This window comes from Phyllobates terribilis, unplaced genomic scaffold (genome assembly GCF_046119375.1).
Source record: "Phyllobates terribilis strain yellow unplaced genomic scaffold, ASM4611937v1 Scaffold_120__1_contigs__length_5212024, whole genome shotgun sequence".
NCBI classification, from domain to species: Eukaryota; Metazoa; Chordata; class Amphibia; order Anura; family Dendrobatidae; genus Phyllobates; species Phyllobates terribilis.
The window spans coordinates 2,448,429-2,468,159 of record NW_027362880.1 but is presented as its reverse complement, the minus strand read 5'-3'; the positions used below and the strand labels follow the sequence as shown (position 1 = coordinate 2,468,159).

At 46.4% G+C, this 19,731-nt stretch overlaps 1 protein-coding gene across 1 annotated transcript; it reads left to right on the top strand.

Moving 5' to 3' along the window:
- Positions 1-1,679: 1,679 nt before the first annotated feature.
- Positions 1,680-19,233, top strand: LOC141201614 (gastrula zinc finger protein XlCGF53.1-like). The gene is made up of 8 exons (XM_073663618.1): positions 1,680-1,729; positions 16,422-16,603; positions 17,097-17,246; positions 17,376-17,555; positions 17,639-17,762; positions 17,846-17,943; positions 18,142-18,232; positions 19,208-19,233. The coding sequence occupies exons 2-8, from the start codon at positions 16,580-16,582 to the stop codon at positions 19,231-19,233; spliced, it is 693 nt and encodes a 230-aa protein (XP_073519719.1). The 5' UTR covers positions 1,680-1,729; positions 16,422-16,579.
- Positions 19,234-19,731: the final 498 nt, after the last annotated feature.

Genomic DNA, 19,731 nt, shown 5'->3' with positions numbered 1-19,731 from the left:
TTCTTCTTGTGGAGAGATCAGTAGTTACAAGTTTCTGATTGCATTTTTGGGAGGGAAGTAGAGAGACCCAAAAACCACAACCACAACCCTGGCACTTTACTGTCCTTTACAGCATTGACCCGACGTGTAATAGATTTATATGTAATGAAAGATTGCACTTATGTCAATGCAGCAGAAACAAATATTGTTTTACGCTTTTTTTTTTTTATAGTTGGCCAGAAAACCGCAGAACCTTAAGCAGAAAATGACATGAATGAGAACATCTGCCCGGCTTGTACCGGATCCGGGGGTGTTACGTACAAGGCGAAGGTCCCAGAATAAGGATTTGCTTCATTTTGGTGCAGAGTTTCTAGTAGTTTCTGGTTACTACTGTTACTCCTGACGAGCTGTGTTCTGTCAGGACAGTCCGTGTAGTACAAGAACGTCTCATGCCGTGCTGCTGTGATCGCTCCTGGAGAGGGGCAGCATCCGCTCCGTACGCCTCGTACACGCGCGGCTCCGCACACCTCGTACACGCGCGGCTCCGCTCGGTACACCTCGTACACGCCCGGCTCCGCTCCGTACACCTCGTACACGCGCTGCTCCGCTCCGCACGCCTCGTACACGCCCGCTCCGCACGCCACGTACACACGCGGCTCTGCTCCGTACACCTCGTACACAGGCGGCTCTGCTCCGTACACCTCGTACATGCGCGGCTCTGCTCCGTACACCTCGTACACGCGCGGCTCCGCTCCGTACACCTCGTACACGCGCGGCTCCGCTCCGTACACCTCGTACACAGGCGGCTCCGCTCCGTACACCTCGTACACGCGCGGCTCCGCTCCGTACACCTCGTACACGCGCGGCTCCGCTCCGTACACCTCGTACACGCGCGGCTCCGCTCCGTACACCTCGTACACGCGCGGCTCCGCTCCGTACACCTCGTACACGCGCGGCTCCGCTCCGTACACCTCGTACACGCGCGGCTCAGCTCCGTACACCTCGTACACGCGCGGCTCCGCTCCGTACACCTCGTACACGCGCGGCTCCGCTCCGTACACCTCGTACACGCGCGGCTCCGCTCCGTACACCTCGTACACGCGCGGCTCCGCTCCGTACACCTCGTACACGCGCGGCTCCGCTCCGTACACCTCGTACACGCGCGGCTCCGCTCCGTACACCTCGTACACGCGCGGCTCCGCTCCGTACACCTCGTATACGCGGCTCCGCTCCGTACACCTCGTACACACACGGCTCTGCTCCGTACACCTCGTACACACGCGGCTCCGCTCCGTACACCTCGTACACACACGGCTCCGCTCCGTACACCTCGTACACACGCGGCTCTGCTCCGTACACCTCGTACACACGCGGCTCTGCTCCGTACACCTCGTACACGCGCGGCTCTGCTCCGTACACCTCGTACACACACGGCTCTGCTCCGTACACCTCGTACACACGCGGCTCTGCTCCGTACACCTCGTACACACGCGGCTCCGCTCCGTACACCTCGTACACACACGGCTCCGCTCCGTACACCTCGTACACGCGCGGCTCTGCTACATCCACACTGTAAACCCCTCCTGACCCCACACATAAACTTCAGCTCATCCAGCACCATGACAACCAGCACAGCAGAGTCCTGCATCCACTGAGGCCCCTGATCATGTGACCCCTGACTCCTCCCCTCCTGTGACCTCATCACAGGTCTTGTGCGCACAGAACAGCCATATATGTGGTGGCGGTGGAGGTATGTGGAGACCCCATTACTGGGCGCAGGGGGCATTAACCCCTTCAGCACCGAGACTCTTTTGGGGTCTTGTGTTGCCCCTTTATAAGAATCATAAGGCTTTTGTTCTGTTTCCTGTAATAGATACATACGACCCATCTATGGAGACAGGAAGGGAGGAAACGTATTGTTCTCATAGTACAGGACTCCTTTACTGGCCCCACAGTGTAATGCCCCCATTATGCCCCTTATGCAGGATGTATGATGCCCCCACACAGTGTAATGCCCCCATTATGCCCCTTATGCAGGATGTATGATGCCCCCCACAGTGTAATGCCCCCATTATGCCCCTTATGCAGGATGTATGATGCCCCCACAGTGTAATGCCCCCATTATGCCCCTTATGCAGGATGTATGATGCCCCCACAGTGTAATGCCCCCATTATGCCCCTTATGTAGTATGTATGATGCCCCCACACAGTGTAATGCCCCTATTATGCCCCTTATGCAGGATGTATGATGCCCCCACAGTGTAATGCCCCCATTATGCCCCTTATGCAGGATGTATGATGCCCCCACAGTGTAATGCCCCCATTATGCCCCTTATGCAGTATGTATGATGCCCCCACAGTGTAATGCCCCCATTATGCCCCTTATGCAGTATGTATGATGCCCCCACACAGTGTAATGCCCCCATTATGCCCCTTATGCAGGATGTATGATGCCCCCACAGTGTAATGCCCCCATTATGCCCCTTATGCAGGATGTATGATGCCCCCACACAGTGTAATGCCCCTATTATGCCCCTTATGCAGGATGTATGATGCCCCCACAGTGTAATGCCCCCATTATGCCCCTTATGCAGGATGTATGATGCCCCCACAGTGTAATGCCCCCATTATGCCCCTTATGCAGGATGTATGATGCCCCCACACAGTGTAATGCCCCCATTATGCCCCTTATGCAGTATGTATGATGCCCCCACACAGTGTAATGCCCCCATTATGCCCCTTATGCAGGATGTATGATGCCCCCCACAGTGTAATGCCCCCATTATGCCCCTTATGCAGGATGTATGATGCCCCACACAGTGTAATGCCCCCATTATGTCCCTTATACACGATGTATGATGCCCCCCACACAGTGTAATGCCCCCATTATGCCCCTTATACAGTATGTATGATGCCCCACAGTGTAATGGCCCCATTATGCCCTTATGCAGGATGTATGATGCCCCCACACAGTGTAATGCCCCCATTATGCCCCTTATGCAGGATGTATGATGCCCCCCACACAGTGTAATGCCCCCATTATGCCCCTTATACAGGATGTATGATGCCCCCACAGTGTAATGCCCCCATTATGCCCCTTATGAAGGATGTATGATGCCCCCACAGTGTAATGCCCCCATTATGCCCTTTATGCAGTATGTATGATGCCCCCACAGTGTAATGCCTCCATTATACCCCTCATGCAGTATGTATGATGCCCCCACAGTGTAAGGCCCTCATTATGCCCCTTATGCAGTATGTATGATGCCCCCCACAGTGTAATGCCCCCATTATGCCCCTTATGGAGGATGTATGATGCCCCACACAGTGTAATGCCTCCATTATGTCCCTTATACAGGATGTATGATGCCCCCCACACAGTGTAATGCCCCCATTATGCCCCTTATACAGTATGTATGATGCCCCACAGTGTAATGCCCCCATTATGCCCCTTATGCTGGATGTATGGTGCCCCCACACAGTGTAATGCCCCCATTATGCCCCTTATGCAGGATGTATGATGCCCCCCACACAGTGTAATGCCCCCATTATGCCCCTTATACAGGATGTATGATGCCCCCACAGTGTAATGCCCCCATTATGCCCCTTATGAAGGATGTTTGATGCCCCCACAGTGTAATGCCCCCATTATGCCCCTTATGCAGTATGTATGATGCCCCCACAGTGTAATGCCCCCATTATACCCCTTATGCAGTATGTATGATGCCCCCACAGTGTAATGCCCCCATTATGCCCCTTATGCAGTATGTATGATGCCCCCCAGAGTGTAATGCCCCCATTATGCCCCTTATGCAGGATGTATGATGCCCCCACAGTGTAATGCCCCCATTATGTCCCTTATACAGTATGTATGATGCCCCCCACACAGTGTAATGCCCCCATTATGCCCCTTATACAGTATGTATGATGCCCCCCACACAGTGTAATGCCCCCATTATGCCCCTTATGCAGGATGTATGATGCCCCCACACAGTGTAATGCCCCCATTATGCCCCTTATGCAGGATGTATGATGCCCCCCACACAGTGTAATGCCCCCATTATGCCCCTTATACAGGATGTATGATGCCCCCACAGTGTAATGCCCCCATTATGCCCCTTATGCAGGATGTATGATGCCCCCCACACAGTGTAATGCCCCCATTATGCCCCTTATGCAGGATGTATGATGCCCCCACACAGTGTAATGCCCCCATTATGCCCCTTATGCAGGATGTATGATGCCCCCACAGTGTAATGCCCCCATTATGCCCCTTATGCAGGATGTATGATGCCCCCACACAATGTAATGCCCCCATTATGCCCCTTATGCAGGATGTATGATGCCCTCGCACAGTGTAATGCCCCCATTATGCCCCTTATGCAGGAAGTATGATGCCCCCGCACAGTGTAATGCCCCATTATGCCCCTTATGCAGGATGTATGATGCCCCCACAGTGTAATGCCCCCATTATGCCCCTTATGCAGTATGTATGATGCCCCCACAGTGTAATGCCCCCATTATGCCCCTTATGCAGGATGTATGATGCCCTCACACAGTGTAATGCCCCCATTATGCCCCTTATGCAGGATGTATGATGCCCTCACACAGTGTAATGCCCCCATTATGCCCCTTATGCAGGATGTATGATGCCCCCACACAGTGTAATGCCCCATTTTGCCCCTTATGCAGGATGTATGATGCCCCCACAGTGTAATGCCCCCATTATGCCCCTTATGCAGGATGTATGATGCCCCCACACAGTGTAATGCCCCCATTATGCCCCTTATGCAGGATGTATGATGCCCCACACAGTGTAATGCCCCCATTATGTCCCTTATACACGATGTATGATGCCGCCCACACAGTGTAATGCCCCCATTATGCCCCTTATACAGTATGTATGATGCCCCACAGTGTAATGCCCCCATTATGCCCCTTATGCAGGATGTATGATGCCCCCACACAGTGTAATGCCCCCATTATGCCCCTTATGCAGGATGTATGATGCCCCCCACACAGTGTAATGCCCCCATTATGCCCCTTATACAGGATGTATGATGCCCCCACAGTGTAATGCCCCCATTATGCCCCTTATGCAGTATGTATGATGCCCCCACAGTGTAATGCCCCCATTATGCCCCTTATGCAGGATGTATGATGCCCTCACACAGTGTAATGCCCCCATTATGCCCCTTATGCAGGATGTATGATGCCCTCACACAGTGTAATGCCCCCATTATGCCCCTTATGCAGGATGTATGATGCCCCCACACAGTGTAATGCCCCATTATGCCCCTTATGCAGGATGTATGATGCCCCCACAGTGTAATGCCCCCATTATGCCCCTTATGCAGGATGTATGATGCCCCCACACAGTGTAATGCCCCCATTATGCCCCTTATGCAGGATGTATGATGCCCCACACAGTGTAATGCCCCCATTATGTCCCTTATACACGATGTATGATGCCCCCCACACAGTGTAATGCCCCCATTATGCCCCTTATACAGTATGTATGATGCCCCACAGTGTAATGCCCCCATTATGCCCCTTATGCAGGATGTATGATGCCCCCACACAGTGTAATGCCCCCATTATGCCCCTTATGCAGGATGTATGATGCCCCCCACACAGTGTAATGCCCCCATTATGCCCCTTATACAGGATGTATGATGCCCCCACAGTGTAATGCCCCCATTATGCCCCTTATGAAGGATGTATGATGCCCCCACAGTGTAATGCCCCCATTATGCCCCTTATGCAGTATGTATGATGCCCCCACAGTGTAATGCCCCCATTATACCCCTTATGCAGTATGTATGATGCCCCCACAGTGTAATGCCCTCATTATGCCCCTTATGCAGTATGTATGATGCCCCCCACAGTGTAATGCCCCCATTATGCCCCTTATGCAGGATGTATGATGCCCCACACAGTGTAATGCCCCCATTATGTCCCTTATACAGGATGTATGATGCCCCCCACACAGTGTAATGCCCCCATTATGCCCCTTATAAAGTATGTATGATGCCCCACAGTGTAATGCCCCCATTATGCCCCTTATGCAAGATGTATGATGCCCCCACACAGTGTAATGCCCCCATTATGCCCCTTATGCAGGATGTATGATGCCCCCCACACAGCGTAATGCCCCCATTATGCCCCTTATACAGGATGTATGATGCCCCCACAGTGTAATGCCCCCATTATGCCCCTTATGAAGGATGTATGATGCCCCCACAGTGTAATGCCCCCATTATGCCCCTTATGCAGTATGTATGATGCCCCCACAGTGTAATGCCCCCATTATACCCCTTATGCAGTATGTATGATGCCCCCACAGTGTAATGTCCCATTATGCCCCTTATGCAGTATGTATGATGCCCCCCACAGTGTAATGCCCCCTTATGCCCCTTATGCAGGATGTATGATGCCCCACACAGTGTAATGCCCCCATTATGTCCCTTATACAGTATGTATGATGCCCCCCACACAGTGTAATGCCCCCATTATGCCCCTTATACAGTATGTATGATGCCCCACAGTGTAATGCCCCCATTATGCCCCTTATGCAGGATGTATGATGCCCCCACACAGTGTAATGCCCCCATTATGCCCCTTATGCAGGATGTATGATGCCCCCCACACAGTGTAATGCCCCCATTATGCCCCTTATACAGGATGTATGATGCCCCCACAGTGTAATGCCCCCATTATGCCCCTTTTGCAGGATGTATGATGCCCCCCACACAGTGTAATGCCCCCATTATGCCCCTTATGCTGGATGTATGATGCCCCCACAGTGTAATGCCCCCATTATGCCCCTTATGCAGGATGTATGATGCCCCCACACAATGTAATGCCCCCATTATGCCCCTTATGCAGGATGTATGATGCCCTCACACAGTGTAATGCCCCCATTATGCCCCTTATACAGGAAGTATGATGCCCCATTATGCCCCTTATGCAGGATGTATGATGCCCCCATTATGCCCCTTATGCAGTATGTGTGATGCCCCCATTATGCCCCTTATGCATGATGTATGATGCCCTCACACAGTGTAATGCCCCCATTATGCCCCTTATGCAGGATGTATGATGCCCTCACACAGTGTAATGCCCCCATTATGCCCCTTATGCAGGATGTATGATGCCCCCATTATGCCCCTTATGCAGGATGTATGATGCCCCCACACAGTGTAATGCCCCCATTATGCCCCTTATGCAGGATGTATGATGCCCCCACACAGTGTAATGCCCCCATTATGCCCCTTATGCAGGATGTATGATGCCCCCACACAGTGTAATGCCCCCATTATGCCCCTTATGCAGGATGTATGATGCCCCCCACGCAGTGTAATGCCCCCATTATGCTCCTTATGCAGGATGCATGATGCCCCACACAGTGTAATGCCCCCATTATGCCCCTTATGCAGGATGTATGATGCTCCCACACAGTGTAATGTCCCATTATACCCCTTATGCAGGATGTATGATGCCCCACACAGTGTAATTCCCCCATTATGCCCCTTATGTAGGATGTATGACGCCCCCACACAGTGTATTGTTCCCATAGTACCGCCATCCCCCCACACAGTATAATCAGAGGCATAACTATGATGGGACCTGTTGCTTGTTGATTTTGACCACCACCCATCCTGATATATACAGTGGGTACGGAAAGTATTCAGACCCCTTTACATTTTTCACTCTTTTTTTCATTGCAGCCATTTGGTAACTTCTAAAAAGGTCATTTTTCTCATTAAAGTACACTCTGCACCCCATCTTGACTGGAAAAAAAACAAATGTAGAATTTTTTTCAAATTTATTAAAAAAGAAAAACTGAAATATCTCATGGTCATAAGTATTCAGACCCTTTGCTCAGACACTCATATTTTAGTCTCATGCTGTCCATTTCCTTGTGATCCTCCTTGAGATGGTTCTACTCCTTCATTGGAGTCCAGCTGTGTTTAATTAAACTGATAGGACTTGATTTGGAAAGGCACACACCTGTCTATATAAGACCTCACAGCTCACAGTGCATGTCAGACCAGATGAGAATCATGAGCTCAAAGGATCTGCCCAAGGAGCTCAGAGACAGAATTGTGGCAAGGCACAGATCTGGCCAAGGTTACAAAAGAATTTCTGTAGTACTCAAGGTTCCCAAGAGCACAGTGGCATCCATATTCCTTAAATGGAAGAAGTTTAGGACCACCAGAAGTCTTCCTAGACATGGCTGTCCAGCCAAACTGAGGAATCGTGAGAGAAGAACCTTGGTGAGCGAGGTAAAGAGGAACCCCAAGATCACTTGGCTGAGCTCCAGAGATGCAGTAGGGAGATGGAAGAAAGTTCCACAAAGTCAACTATCACTGCAGCCCTCCACCAGTCGGGCTTTTATGGCTGAGTGGCCCGACGGAGGCCTCTCCGCAGTGCAAAACATATGAAAGCCAGCATAGAGTTTGAACAAAACACATGAAGGACTCCCAGACTATGAGAAATAAGATTCTCTGGTCTGATGAGACGAAGATAGAATTATCATCAAAAAGTTCTAAGCGGTATGTGTGGCGAAAACCAGGCACTGCTCATCACCTGCCTAATACAATCCCAACTGTGAAACATGGTGGTGGCAGCATCATGCTATGGGGGTGTTTTTCAGCTGCACGGACAGGATGACTGCTTGCAATTGAAGGAAACATGAATGCGGCCAAGTACATATTCTGGATGAATACTTCTTCCAGAGTGCTTTGGACCTCAGACTTGGCTGAAGGTTCAACTTCCAACAAGACAATGACCCTAAGCACACAGCTAAAATAACAAAGGAGTGGCTTCAGAACAACTCTGTGACCATTCTTGACTGGCCCAGCCAGAGCCCTGACCTAAGCCCAATTGAGCATCTCTGGAGAGACCTGAAAATGGCTGTCCACCAACGTTCACCATCCAACCTGACGGAAGTGGAGAGGATCTGCATGGAAGAATGGCAGAGGATCCCCAAATCCAGGTGTGAAAAACTTGTTGCATCATTCCCAAGAAGACTCATGGCTGTACTAGCTCAAAAGGGGGCTTCTACTCAATACTGAGCAAAGGGTCTGAATACTTATGACCATGTGATATTTCAGTTTTTCTTTTTTATTAAATTTGCAAAAGTTTCTACATTTCAGTTTTTTTTCAGTCAAGATGGGGTGCAGAGTGTACTTTAACCCCTTAAAAGCCCAGGGCGTACTAATACGCACCTGCCCCCTGGGCTTTCAGAGCCAGGTACGTATTAGTGCGCCCTGTTGATTTTGCCCGCACATAGGCTGTGCGGGCGTGATCGCCGCCGGGTGTCAGCTGATTGTCACAGCTGACACCCGGTGCTATGTGCCTGGCACATTAACCCATGCAATGTACGATCAAAGTCGATTGGGGAGGTGATCGCCCATACTCACCTCTCCTGCCGGCGTCCAACACTGTCTGCCGCGGCTTCCCGGATGTTGCCATGTCATAAAAACATCCGGGTCACCAGACAGCAGGAGGATACTTTGGTCATATGCAGTGCACGACCAAAGTATCTTCTGCATCTGCAGCACTGACAGCCTGTATAGCACAGGGATGGTGCTCCATCCCTATGCTATACAGATGATCAGAGTGAAAAAAGTCCTATTGTGGGAAAAAGTCTAAAAGTAAAAAAAAAATTGTTAAAAAATGAAAAAAAAAATTGTAAAAATATTTAAAAAAAAAAATCAAAAAAATAATCCACCAAAAATAAAAATATAATGTACCCATCAATAAATATTATTATGAAAACAAAACAATAAAAGTACACATATTTGGTATCGCTGCGTCCGGAACGACCTGACCTATAAAACTGTCCCACTAGTTAACCCCTTTAGTGAACACGGTAAAAAAAAAACTAAGCAGAAACCAATGCTTTATCATCATACCGCAAAAACAAAAAATGGAATAACACACGATCAAAAAGACGAATATAAATAAAAATGGTACCGCTGAAAACGTCATCTTGTCCCACAAAAAAGCAAGCCGCCATACAGCTCAATCAGCAGAAAAATAAAAAAGTTATATCTCTCAGAATAAAGCGATGCAAAAAAAAAAATTCTATAAAATAGCTTTTATTGTGTAAAAGCACCAAAACATAGAAAAACTATATAAATGTGGTACCGCTGTAAACGTACTGACCCGAAGAATAAAGCTACCTTATCAATTTTACCACACGCGGAACGGCATAAAAAAATTATAAAAAAAAAAACCATTTCCTGAATTGTTGTTTTTTGTTTATTCTGCCTCCCAAAAATCGGAATAGAAAGCAATGTCACGTGCCTGAAAATGATACCAATAAATACGTCAACTCATCCCGCAAAAAACAAGCTGTCACATGACTCTGTCGGCCAAAATATAGAAAAATTATAGCTCTCAAAATATGGCGATGCAAAAGCTAGATTTTACTAAAAAATGCGTCCTTTAGTGAGTGACAGCTGTCAATCATAAAAACCCGATATGATTCTAGTATCGCTGCAATCGCACCAACCCGAAGAATAAAGTCGTCTAATCACTTATACCGCACGAGGAACGGCGCAAAAAACAAACTCTAGGGTTAGGGTTGGGGTTGTATTAGGGTTGGGGGTAAGGTTGGGATATTTAAAAAAAAAATAGATGACGATATGGCGACTAGTGTTGAGCGCAAGTGTTCGCTACTTGAGTTTGCATCGGGTGCTCGGATATGCACATTGCGGGGATTGCTTGCCACATCTAAGCAACAGCTCTGGGAGGGTATTCTGTCCTCATGCAAAACAATTGAAGCAGAAACCATCCAAAACCTGACAAATTCAATGGACGAGAGAGTTCAGAAGCTCCTTTCCAACAAGGGGTCCTATGTGAAAATGTAACATCACCTAGAATAAAGTTTTGAGTTGAAAACTGTTTGATTTCAGTTTGTAATAACCTGCTAATGCTTATAATTTCAAAAATGACCATTTTTTTGTTCTTTATTAAAATGAAAAGGTTGAAAACTCTGCTGTGCATAATAATTTGGAACATGCATTTTGAGTGCAGTTTGAGTGTTTTATTTTTTTTTAAATATACTGTTATCATAGGCAGTTTGTACAAAAACCTTTCAATTGTACTCTAATAGTTATTTGACTGGAAAATTACAATGACTGCAATTCATATAGGTAATTTGGGAAAATCTGAGAAAATATTATTTGCATAATAATTTGGAACACAGTGTAATGCACAGCCCATGGTCCGTACATGTAGTATAATGCACAGCCCATGGTCCGTACATGTAGTATAATGCACAGCCCATAGTCCGTACATGTAGTATAATGCACAGCCCATAGTCCGTACATGTAGTGTAATGCACAGCCCATAGTCCGTACATGTAGTATAATGCACAGCCCATAGTCCGTACATGTAGTATAATGCGCAGCCCATAGTCCGTACATGTAGTATAATGCACAGCCCATAGTCCGTACATGTAGTGTAATGCACAGCCCATAGTCCGTACATGTAGTGTAATGCACAGCCCATAGTCCGTACATGTAGTGTAATGCACAGCCCATAGTCCGTACATGTAGTATAATGCACAGCCCATAGTCCGTACATGTAGTATAATGCACAGCCCATAGTCCGTACATGTAGTGTAATGCACAGCCCATAGTCCATACATGTAGTATAATGCACAGCCCATAGTCCGTACATGTAGTGTAATGCACAGCCCATAGTCCGTACATGTAGTATAATGCACAGCCCATAGTCCGTACATGTAGTATAATGCACAGCCCATAGTCCGTACATGTAGTGTAATGCACAGCCCATAGTCCGTACATGTAGTGTAATGCACAGCCCATAGTCCACACATGTAGTGTAATGCACAGCCCATAGTCCGTACATGTAGTGTAATGCACAGCCCATAGTCCGTACATGTAGTATAATGCACAGCCCATAGTCCGTACATGTAGTATAATGCACAGCCCATAGTCCGTACATGTAGTGTAATGCACAGCCCATAGTCCGTACATGTAGTATAATGCACAGCCCATAGTCCGTACATGTAGTATAATGCACAGCCCATACTCTTACATGTAGTATAATGCACAGCCCATAGTCCGTACATGTAGTGTAATGCACAGCCCATAGTCCGTACATGTAGTATAATGCACAGCCCATAGTCCATACATGTAGTGTAATGCACAGCCCATAGTCCGTACATGTAGTATAATGCACAGCCCATAGTCCGTACATGTAGTGTAATGCACAGCCCATAGTCCGTACATGTAGTGTAATGCACAGCCCATAGTCCGTACATGTAGTATAATGCACAGCCCATAGTCCGTACATGTAGTATAATGCACAGCCCATAGTCCGTACATGTAGTATAATGCACAGCCCACAGTCATCCATGTAGTATAATGCACAGCCCATAGTCCGTACATGTAGTATAATGCACAGCCCATAGTCCATACATGTAGTGTAATGCACAGCCCATAGTCCGTACATGTAGTATAATGCACAGCCCATAGTCCGTACATGTAGTGTAATGCACAGCCCATAGTCCGTACATGTAGTGTAATGCACAGCCCATAGTCCGTACATGTAGTATAATGCACAGCCCATAGTCCGTACATGTAGTATAATGCACAGCCCATAGTCCGTACATGTAGTATAATGCACAGCCCATAGTCCGTACATGTAGTATAATGCACAGCCCACAGTCATCCATGTAGTATAATGCACAGCCCATAGTCCGTACATGTAGTGTAATGCACAGCCCATAGTCCGTACATGTAGTATAATGCACAGCCCATAGTCCATACATGTAGTGTAATGCACAGCCCATAGTCCGTACATGTAGTATAATGCACAGCCCATAGTCCGTACATGTAGTATAATGCACAGCCCACAGTCATCCATGTAGTATAATGCACAGCCCATAGTCCATACATGTAGTGTAATGCACAGCCCATAGTCCGTACATGTAGTGTAATGCACAGCCCATAGTCCATACATGTAGTATAATGCACAGCCCATAGTCCGTACATGTAGTGTAATGCACAGCCCATAGTCCGTACATGTAGTATAATGCACAGCCCATAGTCCGTACATGTAGTATAATGCACAGCCCATAGTCCGTACATGTAGTGTAATGCACAGCCCATAGTCCGTACATGTAGTGTAATGCACAGCCCATAGTCCACACATGTAGTGTAATGCACAGCCCATAGTCCGTACATGTAGTGTAATGCACAGCCCATAGTCCGTACATGTAGTGTAATGCACAGCCCATAGTCCGTACATGTAGTATAATGCACAGCCCATAGTCCGTACATGTAGTATAATGCACAGCCCATAGTCCGTACATGTAGTGTAATGCACAGCCCATAGTCCGTACATGTAGTATAATGCACAGCCCATAGTCCGTACATGTAGTATAATGCGCAGCCCATAGTCCGTACATGTAGTATAATGCACAGCCCATAGTCCGTACATGTAGTGTAATGCACAGCCCATAGTCCGTACATGTAGTGTAATGCACAGCCCATAGTCCGTACATGTAGTGTAATGCACAGCCCATAGTCCGTACATGTAGTATAATGCACAGCCCATAGTCCGTACATGTAGTATAATGCACAGCCCATAGTCCGTACATGTAGTATAATGCACAGCCCACAGTCATCCATGTAGTATAATGCACAGCCCATAGTCCGTACATGTAGTGTAATGCACAGCCCATAGTCCGTACATGTAGTATAATGCACAGCCCATAGTCCATACATGTAGTGTAATGCACAGCCCATAGTCCGTACATGTAGTATAATGCACAGCCCATAGTCCGTACATGTAGTGTAATGCACAGCCCATAGTCCGTACATGTAGTGTAATGCACAGCCCATAGTCCGTACATGTAGTATAATGCACAGCCCATAGTCCGTACATGTAGTATAATGCACAGCCCATAGTCCGTACATGTAGTATAATGCACAGCCCACAGTCATCCATGTAGTATAATGCACAGCCCATAGTCCGTACATGTAGTATAATGCACAGCCCATAGTCCATACATGTAGTGTAATGCACAGCCCATAGTCCGTACATGTAGTATAATGCACAGCCCATAGTCCGTACATGTAGTGTAATGCACAGCCCATAGTCCGTACATGTAGTGTAATGCACAGCCCATAGTCCGTACATGTAGTATAATGCACAGCCCATAGTCCGTACATGTAGTATAATGCACAGCCCATAGTCCGTACATGTAGTATAATGCACAGCCCATAGTCCGTACATGTAGTATAATGCACAGCCCACAGTCATCCATGTAGTATAATGCACAGCCCATAGTCCGTACATGTAGTGTAATGCACAGCCCATAGTCCGTACATGTAGTATAATGCACAGCCCATAGTCCATACATGTAGTGTAATGCACAGCCCATAGTCCGTACATGTAGTATAATGCACAGCCCATAGTCCGTACATGTAGTATAATGCACAGCCCACAGTCATCCATGTAGTATAATGCACAGCCCATAGTCCATACATGTAGTGTAATGCACAGCCCATAGTCCGTACATGTAGTGTAATGCACAGCCCATAGTCCATACATGTAGTATAATGCACAGCCCATAGTCCGTACATGTAGTGTAATGCACAGCCCATAGTCCGTACATGTAGTATAATGCACAGCCCATAGTCCGTACATGTAGTATAATGCACAGCCCATAGTCCGTACATGTAGTGTAATGCACAGCCCATAGTCCGTACATGTAGTGTAATGCACAGCCCATAGTCCACACATGTAGTGTAATGCACAGCCCATAGTCCACACATGTAGTGTAATGCACAGCCCATAGTCCGTACATGTAGTATAATGCACAGCCCATAGTCCGTACATGTAGTATAATGCACAGCCCATAGTCCGTACATGTAGTGTAATGCACAGCCCATAGTCCGTACATGTAGTATAATGCACAGCCCATAGTCCGTACATGTAGTATAATGCACAGCCCATACTCTTACATGTAGTATAATGCACAGCCCATAGTCCGTACATGTAGTATAATGCACAGCCCATCCTCTTACATGTAGTATTATGGCCAAGGGCACCGTGTACTCGCTGATTTAAAAAATACCAAAACATTATCCTCACCTTCTCTCCGCTCCCTCACCGCGCGGTGTCTTTTCTGGAGCTGCCGCTGACTTCAGCTGGAAGCGACAGGAGAGCATGATGTTACTTCCATGCGCCCCTAATGACGTACATGCCGATGTCAGCTGCTGGCCTCTGATTGGTCGGCAGCGTGTATTGTGGCACTTCAGCTGAATGTCAGTCCGAGAACACACATCCAGCTGCAGCAGGGGTTGGTGTTCGCTGGGCCCGGTCACAGGAGCGACTGCGGTCATTAAGCCTCTCAATATAATGCTCTCATAGTACCTCTATTTCCCCACACTGTATAATGTTCCCACAGTACCGCCATCTTCCCACATACAGTATAATGTTCCCACAGTACCGCCATCTTCCCACATACAGTATAATGTTCCCACAGTACCGCCATCTTCCCACATACAGTATAATGTTCTCACAGTACCGCCGTCTTCCCACATACAGTATAATGTTCCCACAGTACCGCCATCTTCCCACATACAGTATAATGTTCTCACAGTACCGCCGTCTTCCCACATACAGTATAATGTTCCCACAGTACCGCCGTCTTCCCACATACAGTATAATGTTCCCACAGTACCGCCATCTTCCCACATACAGTATAATGTTCTCACAGTATCGCCATCTTCCCACATACAGTATAATGTTCTCACAGTACCGCCATCTTCCCACATACAGTATAATGTTCCCACAGTACCGCCGTCTTCCCACATACAGTATAATGTTCCCACAGTACCGCCATCTACCCACATACAGTATAATGTTCCCACAGTACCGCCGTCTTCCCACATACAGTATAATGTTCTCACAGTACCGCCGTCTTCCCACATACAGTATAATGTTCCCACAGTACCGCCATCTACCCACATACAGTATAATGTTCTCACAGTACCTCCATCTTCCCACATACAGTATAATGTTCCCACAGTACCGCAATCTTCCCACATACAGTATAATGTTCCCACAGTACCGCCATCTTCCCACATACAGTATAATGTTCTCACAGTACCGCCGTCTTCCCACATACAGTATAATGTTCCCACAGTACCGCCATCTACCCACATACAGTATAATGTTCTCACAGTACCGCAATCTTCCCACATACAGTATAATGTTCTCACAGTACCGCCATCTTCCCACATACACTATAATGTTCCCACAGTACCGCCGTCTTCCCACATACAGTATAATGTTGTCACAGTCCCGCCAACCCCAATTTTATTTTATGTATTAACACTTGGTTTTCTTTTTTTGGTGTTTTTCATGTAATATATGGAAACCTACAGGAAAATGCTAAAAGAAACATAATATCCAGGAAAAAAAACACTGTACATGGAGACATTCGCATCAAATAACTCCTGTCTTGGTGTTCTTACAAACAAGCTCTTATAAATGAGATCTAACGTGATAAAAGATTACAACCTGGGAAAGACGGGAAACATTCATGTGGACAGTCGGTGATGATGAGGTCAGCGACGGACTCTGGCCAAATTTGTTTCTAGAGCCGTATTAGAAGATGAAGATGTCGTCCTCATCATGAAGTTGTTATTTCTCATGTCACGTGTAATGTATATGACAAGAATTAGCTTTATGGAAGATGAGTCTATAAGAAACGTATTCAGCTGCAGACTCCGAGGAAGAAACTGCTTGTTGTCTGTGGCCTAAAATATATAGGTTTTATTAGTACGTCAGGGACAAAAGCAGAATGTTGTAAAATAATAAAAATACCATTGCTGCTTGGGTTTCTGGGTGATTCTTACTGCAGCAGTGGCCAACTTAGCCAGTGATTGGAAGTATGGAGGAGATGTCTAAGTCAGCAAATCAGCTTATGTTCCAGTCCATAAAAGACTAGAGAATACAACATCTACACATCTACTGATATATTTCCCTTATTGTCTCCAGTAATTGTATTATTACACAGAATTCTTTATGATTTTACATCAGCTCTTTTTCTCATTCAGGTCTCTACAATATCGGATCCTCTCAGTGAAGATCTTCTATATAAGAGAATTTTTCTAAATCACCTATCAAGGATGGATATGGACAGAGACAAGATGGTGGAGAGGATATTACACCTCACCCTAGAGATCCTCTTCCGGCTTACTGGAGAGGTGAGAGATTCTGATGACATCACATTACATCATTCTTATCTATGGGAATAACAGATGAACAGAACTGGAGAGGTGAGGACTCTGGAAATGTCTGTAGTGAGATTTATTAATGTGTCTCTCCATAACCAGGATTACACAGTAGTGAAGAAGACCTCTAGTGAGCGCTGTCAGGACCCTGTGTCTGAGGGACGGGGAAGACCCCTGAGCCCAATCACGAGGCCTCCACCTCACCCCCTGATACATGAGGACATCAATGACCAGAAGATCCTAGAACTCACCTACAAGATGATTGAGCTGCTGACTGGAGAGGTGACACTGCTGGGAATGCTGGGACATTATACAGTAATGCTATGAAGGGATCGGGGGGATGACGATATCATTGTATGTGTCAGGTTCCTATAAAGTGTCAGGATGTCGCCGTCTATTTCTCCATGGAGGAGTGGGAGTATTTAGAAGGACACAAAGATCTGTACAAGGACGTCATGATGGAGGTTCCCCAGCCCCTCACATCACCAGGTAATAGACAGGACTAAATACACACAGCCTATAATTATCTGTATGTAAAGAATGAATTCAATCTCTGTATGTGTTTCCTCCAGATCTATCCAGTAAGAGGACAACACCAGAAAGATGTCCCCATCCTCTTCTTCCACAGGACTGTAAACAAGAAGATCCCAATGTTCCTCAGGATCATCAGGTAGATGGAGAGAAGATATCATGAGATCTCCCCTATGATGTGTAGATGGCTGTGAAGGTCTTGTGCTTAGTTTTGTTTTATCCACCAGTATTATATGTTTTATACTTGTGTAATGAGAACGGTGGAGATGGCAGGATTAGAGCTGATCATAGATGGGACTTCTCCATCTGTCTGTGACTTTTACAATATTTGTTTCAGGGTGAAAATCTGACCCATATTAATACTACAGAGACATATGTGAGGGGTGATGAGCGGTGTAAAGAGGAGATTCCTACATATGACTACCCAGGTGAGTACTGGGTACTAAATGCTGACAAGTCACAGATTCTTCTCAGTCACGGGCTGTGGCTGCTTTATCGGTGGTGTAGTCCGGCTGTATCACAATCGTGTGATCATCATTTTACCGCTAGACCACAACATTTTCCTCCATCCGAAAATTTTCACATTACTATGTGTAATTGTAAAATATCTTTTCTGTAGAACTTACAACCTGGAGGATCCACCTCCCCCTGGGATTAGGAGACGCTGACCATTACCTGCCCAGATCTATAAACTACAAAGCCAAATGACAGCGTACATAGAATGTGCTGACAAGTGAGAAAATCAAAATTATGATGGGCCTGTAAGAGAAAGCGAAGGGTAATGATGGTGTTGGCTTCCTAGATCCCTGATATCTTATTGGATGAATCTACCTTCTCTCCCTTCTGTGTGGCTGAATGTGCTCATATGGTCCCTACAAGACCAGGTCCAGTCTTTCTGGCCAAACTTCACTTTTATGATCTACAACATTAAATGCGCAGTGAGGGGCAAGTGTGAATTTCTGTACAATAACAACAGAGTTTCCCTTTATCCTGACTTTTCAATTTCTTTTTAAACCAACTAACTTCAGACAGGATCTTGATAAACTACATAAAAATCATTACACCTGTGCCATGATATATCTCTAAGCTGTGCCTAGGTGATGGCAAAAATATACATTTATTCACACCTGCAGGAGATGTGTTGGCTCCAGCCCTGGTTTCATGGATTCACACCGCGTCATAAATTCCATTATGTTTTCAGTCCTAAGGAATTCAGATTACTGCACAATCTCTCCTGAAATGGGCGCACTAATACTTTCTCTACTCTTCTGGTCAGGACTCATAGTAGCTCCAATGGTCCACCATAAATGAGTGTGACTCCGGTTTAGTGTTGGAGCTCTCCCTTGTATATACGTTGTTGTTGGGGATGTAACATATCTTTTTTATTCTGTCTTTTTTTACAGGTTCATTTTGTTTGATTTTGGTGTGATCGGCCTGACTCACTTATGTGACTCTGTAACTCCCTGGTAGTCTTTAAAAGAAGGTCTCCATTACCGCTTCCCAATGCCCGAGATCTAAATTTAAGACCCCTCATCTTTGCACTATTATAAAAAGTTCTGTTTCAATGTCTAATATTTCTTCTTGAAACTCACCTGACAGAAAATATTGTCCCTTATGATAGTTTAGATTGCTAAGAGCCACCGAGCCCCATACTCTAATTACCCCAGAGAGGTTTCACCACTAGTTACTCATTTATTACTGATGGAGACTGTTGAGTTTGATCATTTTAGTAGATGTGTTCTTGTCTATAGTCAGTTTTTGACTACAGTAGTTAGTGCCCAAAATACTCTGATTTAACCCCTTCCTGCAGCCAGTTTTCTGTCCCTAATCGGGGCCCATTTTCAAATCTGACATGTGTCACTTTATGTGGTGATAATTTTGGAATTCTTCACAAAGGATAAAAGGAAACAAATGGACCTTACAAATT

What these genes read in the sequence shown, in the direction of transcription:
- LOC141201614 (XM_073663618.1), top strand. Translation starts at nt 16,580, where the DNA reads ATGTGGACAGTCGGTGATGATGAG. An exon ending in TCTTCCGGCTTACTGGAGAG is followed by an intron (nt 17,247 to 17,375) that starts GTGAGAGATTCT and finishes CTCCATAACCAG; the next exon opens with GATTACACAGTAGTGAAGAA. An exon ending in TCCTACATATGACTACCCAG is followed by an intron (nt 18,233 to 19,207) that starts GTGAGTACTGGG and finishes CTTTTTTTACAG; the next exon opens with GTTCATTTTGTTTGATTTTG.